The following is a 12,225-nucleotide window of genomic DNA, read 5'->3' on the forward strand; positions in this document are numbered from 1 at the left end:
GATCTGGGGGTCCTGGTGCATGAAACACAAAAGGTTAGTATGCAGGTGCAGCAGGTGATCAGGAAGGCCAATGGAATCTTGGCTTTTATTGCGAGGGGGATGGAGTATAAAAACAGGGAAGTCTTGCTGCAGTTATACAGGGTATTGGTGAGGCCACACCTGGAATACTGCATGCAGTTTTGGTTTCCATATTTAAGAAAAGATATACTTGCTCTCGAGGCGGTTCAGAGAAGGTTCACTCGGTTGATTCCGGAGATGAGGGGGTTGACGTATGAGGAAAGGTTGAGTAGGTTGGGACTCTACTCATTGGAGTTCAGAAGAATGAGAGGCGATCTTATCGAAACATATAAGATTGTGAGGGGGCTTGATCGGGTGGATGCGGTGAGGATGTTTCCACTGATGGGTGAGACTAGAACTAGGGGGCATAATCTAAGAATAAGGGGCTGCCCTTTCAAAACTGAGATGAGGAGAAACTTCTTCACTCAGAGGGTAGTAAATCTATGGAATTTGCTACTCCAGAGAGCTGCGGAAGCTGCAACATTAAATACATTTAAAATGGAGATAGACAGTTTCCTATCAGATAAGGGAATTAGGGGTTACGGGGAGAGGGCAGGGAAGTGGACGTGAGTCTAGATTCGGATCAGCCATGATCCTATTGAATGGCGGAGCAGGCCCGAGGGGCCGTATGGCCTACTCCTGCTCCTACTTCTTATGTTCTTATGTAAAGAAATTCCTCCTCATCTCTGTCCTTAATGGCTTACCCCTTATCCTTAGACTGTGACCCCTGGTTCTGGACTCCCCGACCATCGGGAACATCCTTCCTGCATCTAGTCTGTCTAGTCCTGTTAGAATTTTATAAGTTTCAATGAGATCCCCTCTCATTCTTCTAAACTCCAGCGAGTATAAGCCCAATCAACCCAATCTCTCCTCATACATCATTCCTGCCATCCCAGGTATCAGTCTGGTGAATCTTCGCAGCACTCCCTCCATGGCAAGAACATCCATCCTCAGATCAGGCGACCAAAACTGCACATAATACTCAAGGTGTGGTCTCACCAAGGCCCTGTACAACTGCAGCAAGACATCCTTGTTCTTGTACTCGAAACCTCTCGCTATGAAGGCCAACATACCATTTGCTTTCTTAACCGCCTGCTGCACCTGCATGCTTACCTTCAGCGACTGGTGCACAAGGACACCCAGGTCTCGTTGCACTTCCCCTTCTCCCAATCTATTGCCATTCAGATAATAATCTGCCTTCCTGTTTTTGCCACCAAAGTGGATAACCTCGCACTTATCCACATTATACTGCATCTGCCATGCTTCTGCCCAATCACCCAACCTGTCCAAATCATACTGGAGTTTCTCGGCATCCTTCTCACAGCACACACGCCCACCCAGCTTTGTGTCGTCTGCAAACTTGGAGATATTACATCTAGTTCCTTCATCTAGATCATTTATATTTATTGTGAATAGCTGGGGTCCAAGGACCGATCCCTGCAGTACCCCACTAGTCACTGCCTGCCACTTGGAAAAAGAGCCGTTTATTCCAACTCTTTGTGTCAGCCTAGATTATGTGCTCAAGTCTCCAGAGTGGGACTCAAACCTACGACCTTCTGACTCTAGAGGTGAGAGTGTCGCCCACTGAGCCAAGGCTGACCCCTCTTAAACTCCAGCCTAGTTACTGGGGTTATTATCAGCATCTTCAAACCACCCCCCCCAACCCCGTAATTGCCATTATTAACACAGATCAGTCCTTCATGTGATTAACAGCAGAATGGGACCAGTGTGCTCAGGTGTGAACTCGCTGGTGTCTCAGCAGGTGAGATGAACTGGTGAATCCCTTTTCACACACTGAGCAGGGGAACGGCATCTTCTCGGTGTGGGTGAACTGGTGTTTCCGAAGACTGGATGAGCGCGTAAACCTCTTCCCACAGTGAAAGCAGCTGAACGGCCTCTCCCCGGTGTGAATGCGTCGATGCATCTTCAGGTCCTTGAAGCATTTGAAACTCTTGTTGCAGTCGGAACATTTAAACGGCCTCTTGTCAGTGTGAACCAGCCGGTGTTCCCGCAGAGAGGAGGGACGAGTGAATCCTTTCCCGCACTCGGAGCAGGTGAACGGCCTCTCGTCAGTGTGAACCAGCTGGTGTTCCTGCAGAGAGGAGGGACGAGTGAATCTTTTCCCGCACTCGGAGCAGGAGAACGGCCTCTCGTCAGTGTGAACCAGCTGGTGTTCCCGCAGAGAGGAGGGACGAGTGAATCCTTTCCCGCACTCGGAGCAGGAGAACGGCCTCTCGTCAGTGTGAACCAGCTGGTGTTCCCGCAGAGAGGAGGGACGAGTGAAACCTTTCCCGCACTCGGAGCAGGTGAACGGCCTCTCCCCGTTGTGCAGTCGCTGGGGTCTCACCAGGTTCGATGACTTACCAAACCTCTTTCCGCAGTGAGAACAGCTGAACGGCCTCTCCCCGGTGTGAATGCGTTGATGCTTGTTCAGATCCTCGGCGCTTTTAAAGCTCTTCTCACAGTCAGGGCACTTACAGGGTCTCTCGTCAGTGTGAACTCGCTGGTGCACCCGCAGAGAGTAAGAATGGCTGAATCCCTTCTCGCACACGGAGCAGGTGAATGGGCTCTCCCCAGTGTGAGCTCGCTGGTGTATCAGCAGGGTGGAGGAGAGAGTGAATCCCTTCCCACACATGGAGCAGGTGAACAGGCCCTCCCCGGTGTGAACTCGCTGGTGCTGTATCAGGTGGCTGGATATTCTGAAGCCCTTCTTGCAGTCAGAGCACTGAAAAGGTCTCTCATCGGTGTGAACACGCTCGTGTATCAACAGGTGGCAAGACTGGTTAAACCTTTTTTCACAGTGAGAGCAGGCGAATGGCTTCTCGTCGGTGTGAACTCGCCGGTGTCTCAGCAGGGCGGATTGTTGAGTGAATCCCTTCCCGCACACGGAACAGGTGAACGGCCTCTCCCCGGTGTGAACTCGCTGGTGTGTCTGCAGGGAGCATGAACGACTGAATCCCTTCCCACAGACAGAGCAGGTGAACGGCCATTTCGCGGAGTGACTGCGTTGATGAGTCTCCAGCTCGGAGAGGCAACTGAATCCCTTCCCGCATTCCCGACATTTGCACGGACTGTCCTCGCTTTGGTTACACTTGTGCCTCCCCAGGCTGCTCGTTCGGTTGAATCCATGTCCACACACAAGACACGTGTGCAGTTTGTCCGCACTCTGATTGCTACTTTCCGCTTCCATATGTCGATGATATTCAGGTCCTGATGAATCGAGTGGCTCTGTCAGATCTTCGTGTGAAGTTTGCGTTAAGCTGCCCGTCTGCAATTCCTCCCCTTGCAAGAGACAGTAAAAGAGGTTTATATAAGTAATTAATATAAATACAGGAGAGAAAATAAAGAAAGACTGGCATTTATACAGCGCCTTTCACGACCAACGGTTTTATAGCCAATTAAGTACTTTTTGAAGTGTAGTTGCTGTTGTAATGTGGGAAACACTGCAGCCAATTTGCATGACAAATAATGGCCAGGACACCGGGGATCATTCTCCTGCCCTTCTTCGAAATAGTGGGCTCTTTTATGTCCACCTGAACGTCTCATCCAAAAGACAGCCCTCCCAGTGCGGTGCTCCCTCAGTACTGCCCCTCCGACAGTGCGGCGCTCCTTCGACACTGCCCTGGAGCGTCAGCCTAGATTTATGTGCTCGAGTCCCTGGAGTGGGGACTTTGAACCCACAACTTTCTGACTCAGGGTGCTACCAACTGGCTGGCTCTCAAGGAGTTTCACATCCTTGCTAAGGTGCGGTGGCCGGGGGAATTGTCACTGTCCCTTTAATCAGAAGAACACACGAGAGGGGGAGGGAGTCTCTTTAAATGTGGAGGGGGTGGGTGTCCCTTTAAATGTGGAGGGGGTGGGTGTCCCTTTAAATGTGGAGGGGGTGGGTGTCCCTTTAAATGTGGAGGGAGTGGGTGTCCCTTTAACCGTTGAGGGGGTGGGTGTCCCTTTAAATGTGGAGAGGCGGGGCCGCGCATGCTCATCCGGCCTCACCACAAAACGAGGCTGCCAGTGCGCCTGCGCGGGGCCTCCGGAGAGCAGAGGGAAGTCCAGGCCCGGGGAAGAGGCGGAATCAGCGGCCGGGTAAAGTAATGTGTTGGGGAATCGATTTAAATTGAGGTGAGGGGGGAGCGGAGAGCGAGATTATAAAGAAAAAGACGAGAAAAACCAAACCTGAGAGTCGGGCGGGACCTCCGCGGACGCCGAACGGAGCGGATTGAACCGCGCGGGCTGGCGGAATGAGCTGGACCAGTGTGATTCTGACTGACGGGAGCGCTGACCAATAGGAAGAGGGCTGAGCTGGGCGGCCTGGTCCTCCAACCATTGGCGGCGCCGCTAGGGGGCGGGACCTTCCTCCCCTGAGGCTCGATTGTGACGTCATCACAGGAAGAGGCCATTCAGGTGGAGGCCGGCCCGTGACTGACGGGACCTCTGACCAATAGGACGAGGGCCAACCAATGGCGGCGCGGCGAGGGGGCGGGGCCTCCTCTCCAGCTCAGGTGCGCTGGGGCCGATTGTGACGCGCTGTCCCCAGGTGAGAGCAGCTCAGTCAGCACAGAGCTGGGGCTGGAATCTGGGAGAGGGGCCGCAGGCAGCGGGCCTGGCAAAGGGGCAGAAGCTTCACAATACAAGCTTCTTTCAAATGCACAATTGTTTCCTACACACAGCCTTGGTCACTCTGCAAAAAAAACTGTTTAACAATTCATCATAACTCCCCTGCTTTAGGAGAGGCGTAGAGTGCAAAAGCAAGGAAGTTATGATGAAACTGTAAAAGACTGGAGTCAGCTGTGGCTCAGTGGATAGCAGAGTCAGAAGGTTGTGGGTTCAAATCCCGCTACAGGGACTTGAGCACATAAAGCGAGGCTAACACTCCAGTGTGGTGCTGAGGGAGCGCCGCACTGTCGGGGGGGCAGTACTGAGGGAGCACAGCACTGTCGGAGGGGCAGTGCTGAGGGAGCGCCGCACTGTCGGAGGGGCAGTGCTGAGGGAGCACCGCACAGTCGGAGGGGCAGTACTGAGGGAGTGCCGCACTGTCGGAGGGGCAGTACTGAGGGAGTGCCGCACTGTCGGAGGGGCAGTACTGAGGGAGCGCTGCACTGTCGGGGTAGTACTGAGGGAGCTCCGCACTGTCGGAGGGGCAGTACTGAGGGAGCGCCGCACTGTCGGAGGGGCAGTACTGAGGGAGCGCCGCTCCATCGGAGGTGCAGTACTGAGGGAGTGCTGCACTGTTGGAGGGGCAGTGCTGCGGGAGAGCCGCATTGTCGGAGGGGCAGTAATGAAGGAGCGCTGCAGTGTCGGAGGTGCCGTCCTACAGATGAGACGTTAAACCGAGGCCCCCGTCTGCCCCCTCAGGTGGACGTAAAAGATCCCGTGGTGCTATTTTGAAGAAGTTATCCCCGGTGTTTTGAGCCCAATATTTATCCCTCAATCAACATGACGAAAAAACATTATCTGGTCATTATCACATTGCTGTTTGTGGGAGCTTGCTGTGCGCAAATTCGCTGCCGCGTTTCCCACATTACAACAGTGACTACACTTCAAAAGTACTTCATTGGATGTAAAGCGCTGTGGGACGTCCGGTGGTCGTGAAAGGCAGTTAAGAAGGCAAATGGTATGCTGGCCTTCATTACAAGAGGATTTGAATACAGGAATAGAAATAGTAGATGCATTGCTGGTCCTCTTCCAGAACTCGATAGACTCTGGAACAGTACCCATGGATTGCAGGGTAGCTAATGTTACCCCACTATTTAAAAAAGGTGGTAGAGAAAAAGCAGAGAATTATAGACCGGTAAGCCTGACATTGGTAGTGGGGAAAATGCTAGAGTCCATTATAAAAGATGTAATAGCAGAGCACTTGGAAAGCAGGGACAGGATCGGACAAAGTCAACATGGATTTACAAAAGGTAAATCATGCTTGACTAATCTACTGGAATTTTTTGAGGATGTAACTGGTAAAATAGATAAGGGAGAACCAGTGGATGTGGTGTATTTGGACTTTCAGAAGGCTTTCGATAAGGTCCCACATAAGAGATTAGCATGCAAAATTAAGGCACACGGGATTGGGGCAAGGTATTGACTTGGATAGAGAACTGGTTGGCGGACAGAAAGCAAAGAGTTGGAATAAAGGGGTCGTTTTCCGAGTGGCAGGCAGTGACTAGTGGGGTACCGCAAGGATCGGTCCTAGGACCCCAGCTGTTCACAATATATATTAATGATTTGGACGAGGGATTTGGATGTAATGTCTCCAAATTTACAGACGACACAAAGCTGGGTGGGAGGGTAAGCTGTGAGGAGGATGTCGTGAAACACCAGTACGATTTGGACAGGTTGGGTGATTGGGCAGAAACATGGCAAATGCACTATAATAATGTGGATAAATGTGAGTTCACCACTTTGGTGGCAAAAACAGGAAGGCAGATTATTATTTGAATGGCAATAGATTGGGAGAAGGGGAAGTGCAAAGAGACCTGGGTGTTCTTGTGCACCAGTCACTGAAGGTAAGCATGCAGGCGCAGCAGGCGGTTAAGAAGGCAAATGGTATGTTGGCCTTCGTAGCAAGAGGGTTCGAGTACAGGAACAGGGATGTCTTGCTGCAGTTGTACAGGGCCTTGGTGAGACCGCACCTTGAGTATTGTGTGCAGTTTTGGTCGCCTTACCTGAGGAAGGACGTTCTTGTCATGGAAGGGGTGCAGCGAAGATTCACCAGGCTGATACCTGGGATGGCAGGAATAACGTATGAGGAGAGATTGTGTCGATTGGGCTTATACTCACTGGAGTTTAGAAGATTGAGAGGGGATCTCATCGAAACCTATAAAATTCTGTCAGGCCTGGACAGACTAGATGCAGGAAGGATGTTTCTGATGGCCGGGGAGTCCAGAACCAGGGGTCATAGTCTAAGGATAAGGGGTAAGCCATTTAGGACTGAATTGAGGAGGAATTTCTTCACCCAGAGAGTGGTGAACCTGTGGAATTCTCTGCCACAGAGGGCGGTGGAGGCCAGTTCATTAAATATATTCAAGAAAGAGTTGGATATATTTCTTAAGGCTAAAGGGATCAAGGGATATGGGGAGAAGGCAGGGACAGGGTACTGAATTTGGATGATCAGCCATGATCTCATTGAATGGCGTAGCAGGCTCGAAGGGCTGAATGGCCTACTCCTGCTCCTATCTTCTATGTTTCTATGTAAAGAAGTCTTACTCCAATTATATCTTCTTCTTTCTTCTTAGGCAGTCCCTCGGAACCGAGGATGACTTGCTTCCACATTAAAACTGAGTTCTCAGGTGTAAGGGTAAACCAGGAGAGCTTCTTCTCCCCGAGACGGACCCTCTGATATAAAGGATCGACTGGATCCATGTTTATCTGTAATTTAAACAGAGGTCTGGTCGTGTTCCGAGCTCTTTCCCCTAGAGGAGAGGGTAGAATGGGGGTCTTTAGTGTTAAATGGTTTCACCTGGGTCCATTGCTTCCATCGCATACCCATCGGTTCCTGTAGACAAACACACGTATCACTTGTCATTAATACAGTACATGGCCCCATCCAACGGGCCCCATTCCCTTTCTTCCGATAACTTGCGTCATTACTTGTTGACCTATTCTGGGCAACTCGTCTGGTTTAAGTGCAGCATTCTGCCTTTCTAGATCTTTAATCTGTTGTTGGTTCCTCACTTCTTTATTTAGTGCTTGTACCTCCTGATTTAGTTGTACTAAGTATCGCCTTAATCTATCTTGCACTGGTCCTGGTCTTAAATACATATTTTGGTTCTGTCTTCACAAAGGAAGACACAAATAACCTCCCAGAGATGTCCGGGAACATAGGGTCTGATGAAGGGGAGGAACTGAAAGAAATCAGTATTTGTAGGGAAATGGTGTTAGGGAAATTGACGGGATTGAAGGCCGATAAATCCCCAGGGCCTGATAATCTACATCCTCGGGTACTTAAGGAAGTGGCCCTAGAAATAGTAGATGCATTGCTGGTCATCGTCCAAAATTCGATGGAATCTGGAACAGTACCCATGGATTTGCGGGTAGCTACTGTTACCCCACTGTTCAAAAAAGGTGGTAGAGAGAAAACGGGGAATAACAGACCGGTAAGCCTGACATCGGTAGTGGGGAAAATGCTAGAGTCCATTATAAAAGATGTAATAGCAGAGCACTTGGAAAACAGTGACAGGATCGGACAAAGTCAACATGGATTTACAAAAGGTAATTCATGCTTGACTAATCTACTGGAATTTTTTGAGGATGTAACTGGTAAAATAGATAAGGGAGAACCAGTGGATGTGGTGTCTTTGGACTTTCAAAAGGCTTTCGATAAGGTCCTGCATAAGAGATTAGCGTGTAAAGTTAATGCACATCGGATTGGGGGCAAGGTATTGACTTGGATAGAGAACTGGTTGGCAGATAGAAAGCAAAGAGTTGGAATAAATGGCTCTTTTTCCAAGTGGCAGGCAATGACTAGTGGGGTACCGCAGGGATCGGTCCTGGGACCCCAGCTATTCGCAATATATATTAATGATCTGGACGAGGGAACTAGATGTAATATCTCCAAGTTTGCAGACGACACAAAGCTGGGTGGGCGTGTGTGCTGTGAGGAGGATGCCGAGAAACTCCAGTATGATTTGGACAGGTTGGGTGATTGGGCAGAAGCATGGCAGATGCAATATAACGTGGATAAATGCGAGGTTATCCACTTTGGTGTCAAAAACAGGAAGGCAGATTATTATCTGAATGGCAATGGATTGGGAGAAGGGGAAGTGCAACGAGACCTGGGTGTCCTTGTGCACCAATCGCCGAAGGTAAGCATGCAGGTGCAGCAGATGGTTAAGAAGGCAAATGGCATGTTGGCCTTTGTAGCGAGAGGGTTTGAGTACAGGAACAAGGATGTCTTGCTGCAGTTGTACAGGGCCTTGGTGAGACCACATCTTGAGAATTGTGTGCAGTTTTGGTCGCCTTATCTGAGGCAGGACGTTCTTGCCATGGAAGGAGTGCAGCGAAGATTCACCAGGCTGATACCTGGGATGGCAGGAATAACGTATGAGGAGAGATTGTGTCGATTGGGCTTATACTCACTGGAGTTTAGAAGATTGAGAGGGGATCTCATCGAAACCTATAAAATTCTGTCAGGCCTGGACAGACTAGATGCTGGAAGGATGTTCCCAATGGTCGGGGAGTCCAGAACCAGGGGTCACAGTCTAAGGATAAGGGGTAAGCCATTTAGGACAGAGATAAGGAGGAATTTCTTCACCCAGAGAGTGGTGAACCTGTGGAATTCTCTACCACAGAAGGCAGTAGAGGCCAATTCATTAAATATATTCAAGAAGGAGTTGGATATATATCTTAAGGCTAAAGGGATCAAGGGATATGGAGAGAAGGCAGGAACAGGGTACTGAATTTGGATGATCAGCCATGATCTCATTGAATGGCGGAGCAGGCTCGAGGGGCCGAATGGCCTACTCCTGCTCCTATCTTCTGTGTTTCTATGTTTCCTACCCCTCCAGCCAAATCCTCTGGTAGTCTCATAGCTCGTCCTGTCATTAATTCATAGGGGGTCAGTCCGGTTGTTCGTCCTGGGGTGGCTCGCAGCCTCATTAGTATGCTGGGTAATAATTCCGACCATCCCGTCCCTGTTTCTTGGATGGCTTTTGTCAGCGCGTTTTTCAGTGTCCTATTCATTCTTTCTACCGTCTCCGAGCTCTGGGGGTGATATGGTATGTGATATTTTTGTGTCACATGTAGCAGCTTACAGATTTCTTTCATTATTTTGCCGGTGAAATGAGTGCCGTTGCCTGAGTCAATTTGCAGAGGCACTCCCCAACGGGGTATAACCTCGGTAGCCAATATTAGTGCAACTGTTTTTGCAGAGCAATCTCGGGTGGCAAAGGCTTCCACCCACCTGGTAAATTGGTCAGTTATTACCAGGCAATATTTCTTGCCCCGGCCCTGCACTAAGGGGCCGGTAAAGTCAATTTGTAGGTTTTCCCAGGGTCCTTGGGGCCTGGGTTGGTTTGCTACTCTAACTCTACATCTCTGTCCTACATTATTCTTGTGCATATTATACAGCGGTGGCAATATTTCGCTACTTCCCGACCCATCTTTGGCCACCACCGGTACTGTGTCAGTAGGTGCAACATGTTACTTCTGCCAGTATGTGTTACACCATGGTATAGCGCCATCAGTTGTTGTCTGCAACATTCCGGTGCCACCACCTGGTTACGTGGGCCCCATTTCCAAATTCCATCTTGTAATTGCGCGCCAGCTTGTCTTCATTTTTCCTTTTGCTCTTTACTAGTATTTTCTTGTAGCTCCATTATATTCACTTCCTGAACCCCACTATCATGACCATATTTATTTCATTTTTGAACGCGTCCTCTGGCTGCATTTCTTCTGCAGCTAGTTTTGCGCCTAGATCTGCATACCTATTCCCCATAGGGGCCTGGTCCTGGGGTTCATAGAAACATAGAAGATAGGAGCAGGAGTAGGCCATTCGGCCCCTCGAGCCTGCTCCGCCATTCAATGAGATCAAGGCTGATCATCCAAACTCAGTACCCTGTCCCTGCCTTCTCTCCATATCCCTTGATCCCTTTAGCCTTAAGAAATATATCCAACTCCTTCTTGAATATATTTAATGAATTGGCCTCCACTGACTTCTGAGGTACAGAATTCCACAGGTTCGCCACTCTCTGGGTGAAGAAATTGCTCCTCATCTGTCCTAAATGGCTTACCCCTTATCTTTAGACTGTGACCCCTGGTTCTGGACTCCCCAGCCATCAGAAACATCCTTCCTGCATCCAGTCTGTCCAGTCCTGTTAGAATTTTATAAGTTTCAATGAGATCCCCTCTCATTCTTCTAAACTCCAGCGAGTATAAGCCCAATCGACCCAATCTCTCCTCATACGTCATTCCTGCCATCCCAGGTATCAGTCTGGTGAATATTCGCTGCACTCCCTCCATGGCAAGAACATCCTTCCTCAGATAAGGCGATCAAAACTGCACACAATACTCAAGGTGTGGTCTCACCAAGGCCCTGGACAACTGCATCAAGACATCCTTGTTCTTGTACTCGAACCCGCTCGCTATGAAGGCCAACATACCATTTCCCTTCTTAACCGCCTGCTTCACCTGCATGCTTACCTTCAGCGACTGGTGCACAAGGACACCCAGGTCTCATTGCACTTCCCCTTCTCCCAATCTATTGCCATTCAGATAATAATCTGCCTTCCTGTTTTTGCCACCAAAGTGGATAACCTCACATTTATCCACATTATACTGCATCTGCTATGCTTCTGCCCAATCACCCAACCTGTCCAAATCATACTGGAGTTTCTCGGCATCCTCCTCATAGCATACGCCCACCCAGCTTTGTGTCGTCTGCAAACTTGGAGATATTACATCTAGTTCCCTCGTCTAGATTATTTACATATATATTGTGAATAGCTGGGGTCCTAGGACCGATCCCTGCAGTACCCCACTAGTCACCGCCTGCCACTCGGAAAAAGACCCGTTTATTCCAACTCTTTGCTTCCTGTCTGCCAACCAGTTCTTTATCCAAGTCAGTAGCTTGCTCCCAATTCATTGCAAGAGGATTTGAGTACAGCAGCAAGGATGTCTTACTACAGTTATACAGGGCCTTGGTGAGACCACACCTGGAGTACTGTGTGCAGTTTTGGTCGCCTTACCTAAGAAAGGATGTACTTGCCATAGAGGGAGTGCAGCGAAGGTTCACCAGACTGATTCCTGGGATGGCAGGACTATCGTATGAGGAGAGATTGGGTCGACTAGGCCTGTATTCATTAGAGTTTAGAAGAATAAGAGGGGATCTCATGGAAACGTATGAAATTCTGACAGGGCTAGACAGACTGGATGCAGGGAGGGTTTCACCTGGCTGAGGGTTCACAATCTCAGGTTACGGGGTAGGACATTTTGGACTGAGATGAGGAGAAATTTCTTCACTCAGAGGGTGGTGAACCTGTGGAATTCTCTACCACAGAAGGCAGTGGAGGCCAAGTCACTGAATATATTTAAGAAGGAGATAGATAGATTTCTAGACACAAAAGGCATCAAGGGGTATGGGGAGAGAGCGGGAATATGGTATTGAGATAGAGGATCAGCCATGATCATATTAAATGGCGGAGCAGGCTCGAAGTGCCGAATGGCCTGATCCTGCTCCTA

At 49.6% G+C, this 12,225-nt stretch overlaps 1 protein-coding gene across 1 annotated transcript in view; it reads right to left on the bottom strand.

The window, feature by feature from the left end:
• Positions 1–1,125: 1,125 nt before the first annotated feature.
• Positions 1,126–12,225, bottom strand: part of LOC147119356 (uncharacterized) — a 42,217-nt gene continuing 31,117 nt past the window's right edge. Inside the window, exons 4-5 of the mRNA XM_085984081.1 lie at positions 2,706–3,079; positions 1,126–2,624 (exon numbers count right to left, since the gene is read on the bottom strand). Of these exons, the coding sequence (XP_085840207.1) occupies positions 1,790–2,624; positions 2,706–3,079 (1,209 nt within the window). The 3' untranslated portion in view covers positions 1,126–1,789. The remainder of the gene's footprint in view (positions 2,625–2,705; positions 3,080–12,225) is intronic.

The sequence above is a fragment of the Somniosus microcephalus genome, chromosome 4 (genome assembly GCF_052327205.1).
Source record: "Somniosus microcephalus isolate GS21.2 chromosome 4, FLI_Smic_1.0, whole genome shotgun sequence".
Taxonomy (NCBI): Eukaryota; Metazoa; Chordata; class Chondrichthyes; order Squaliformes; family Somniosidae; genus Somniosus; species Somniosus microcephalus.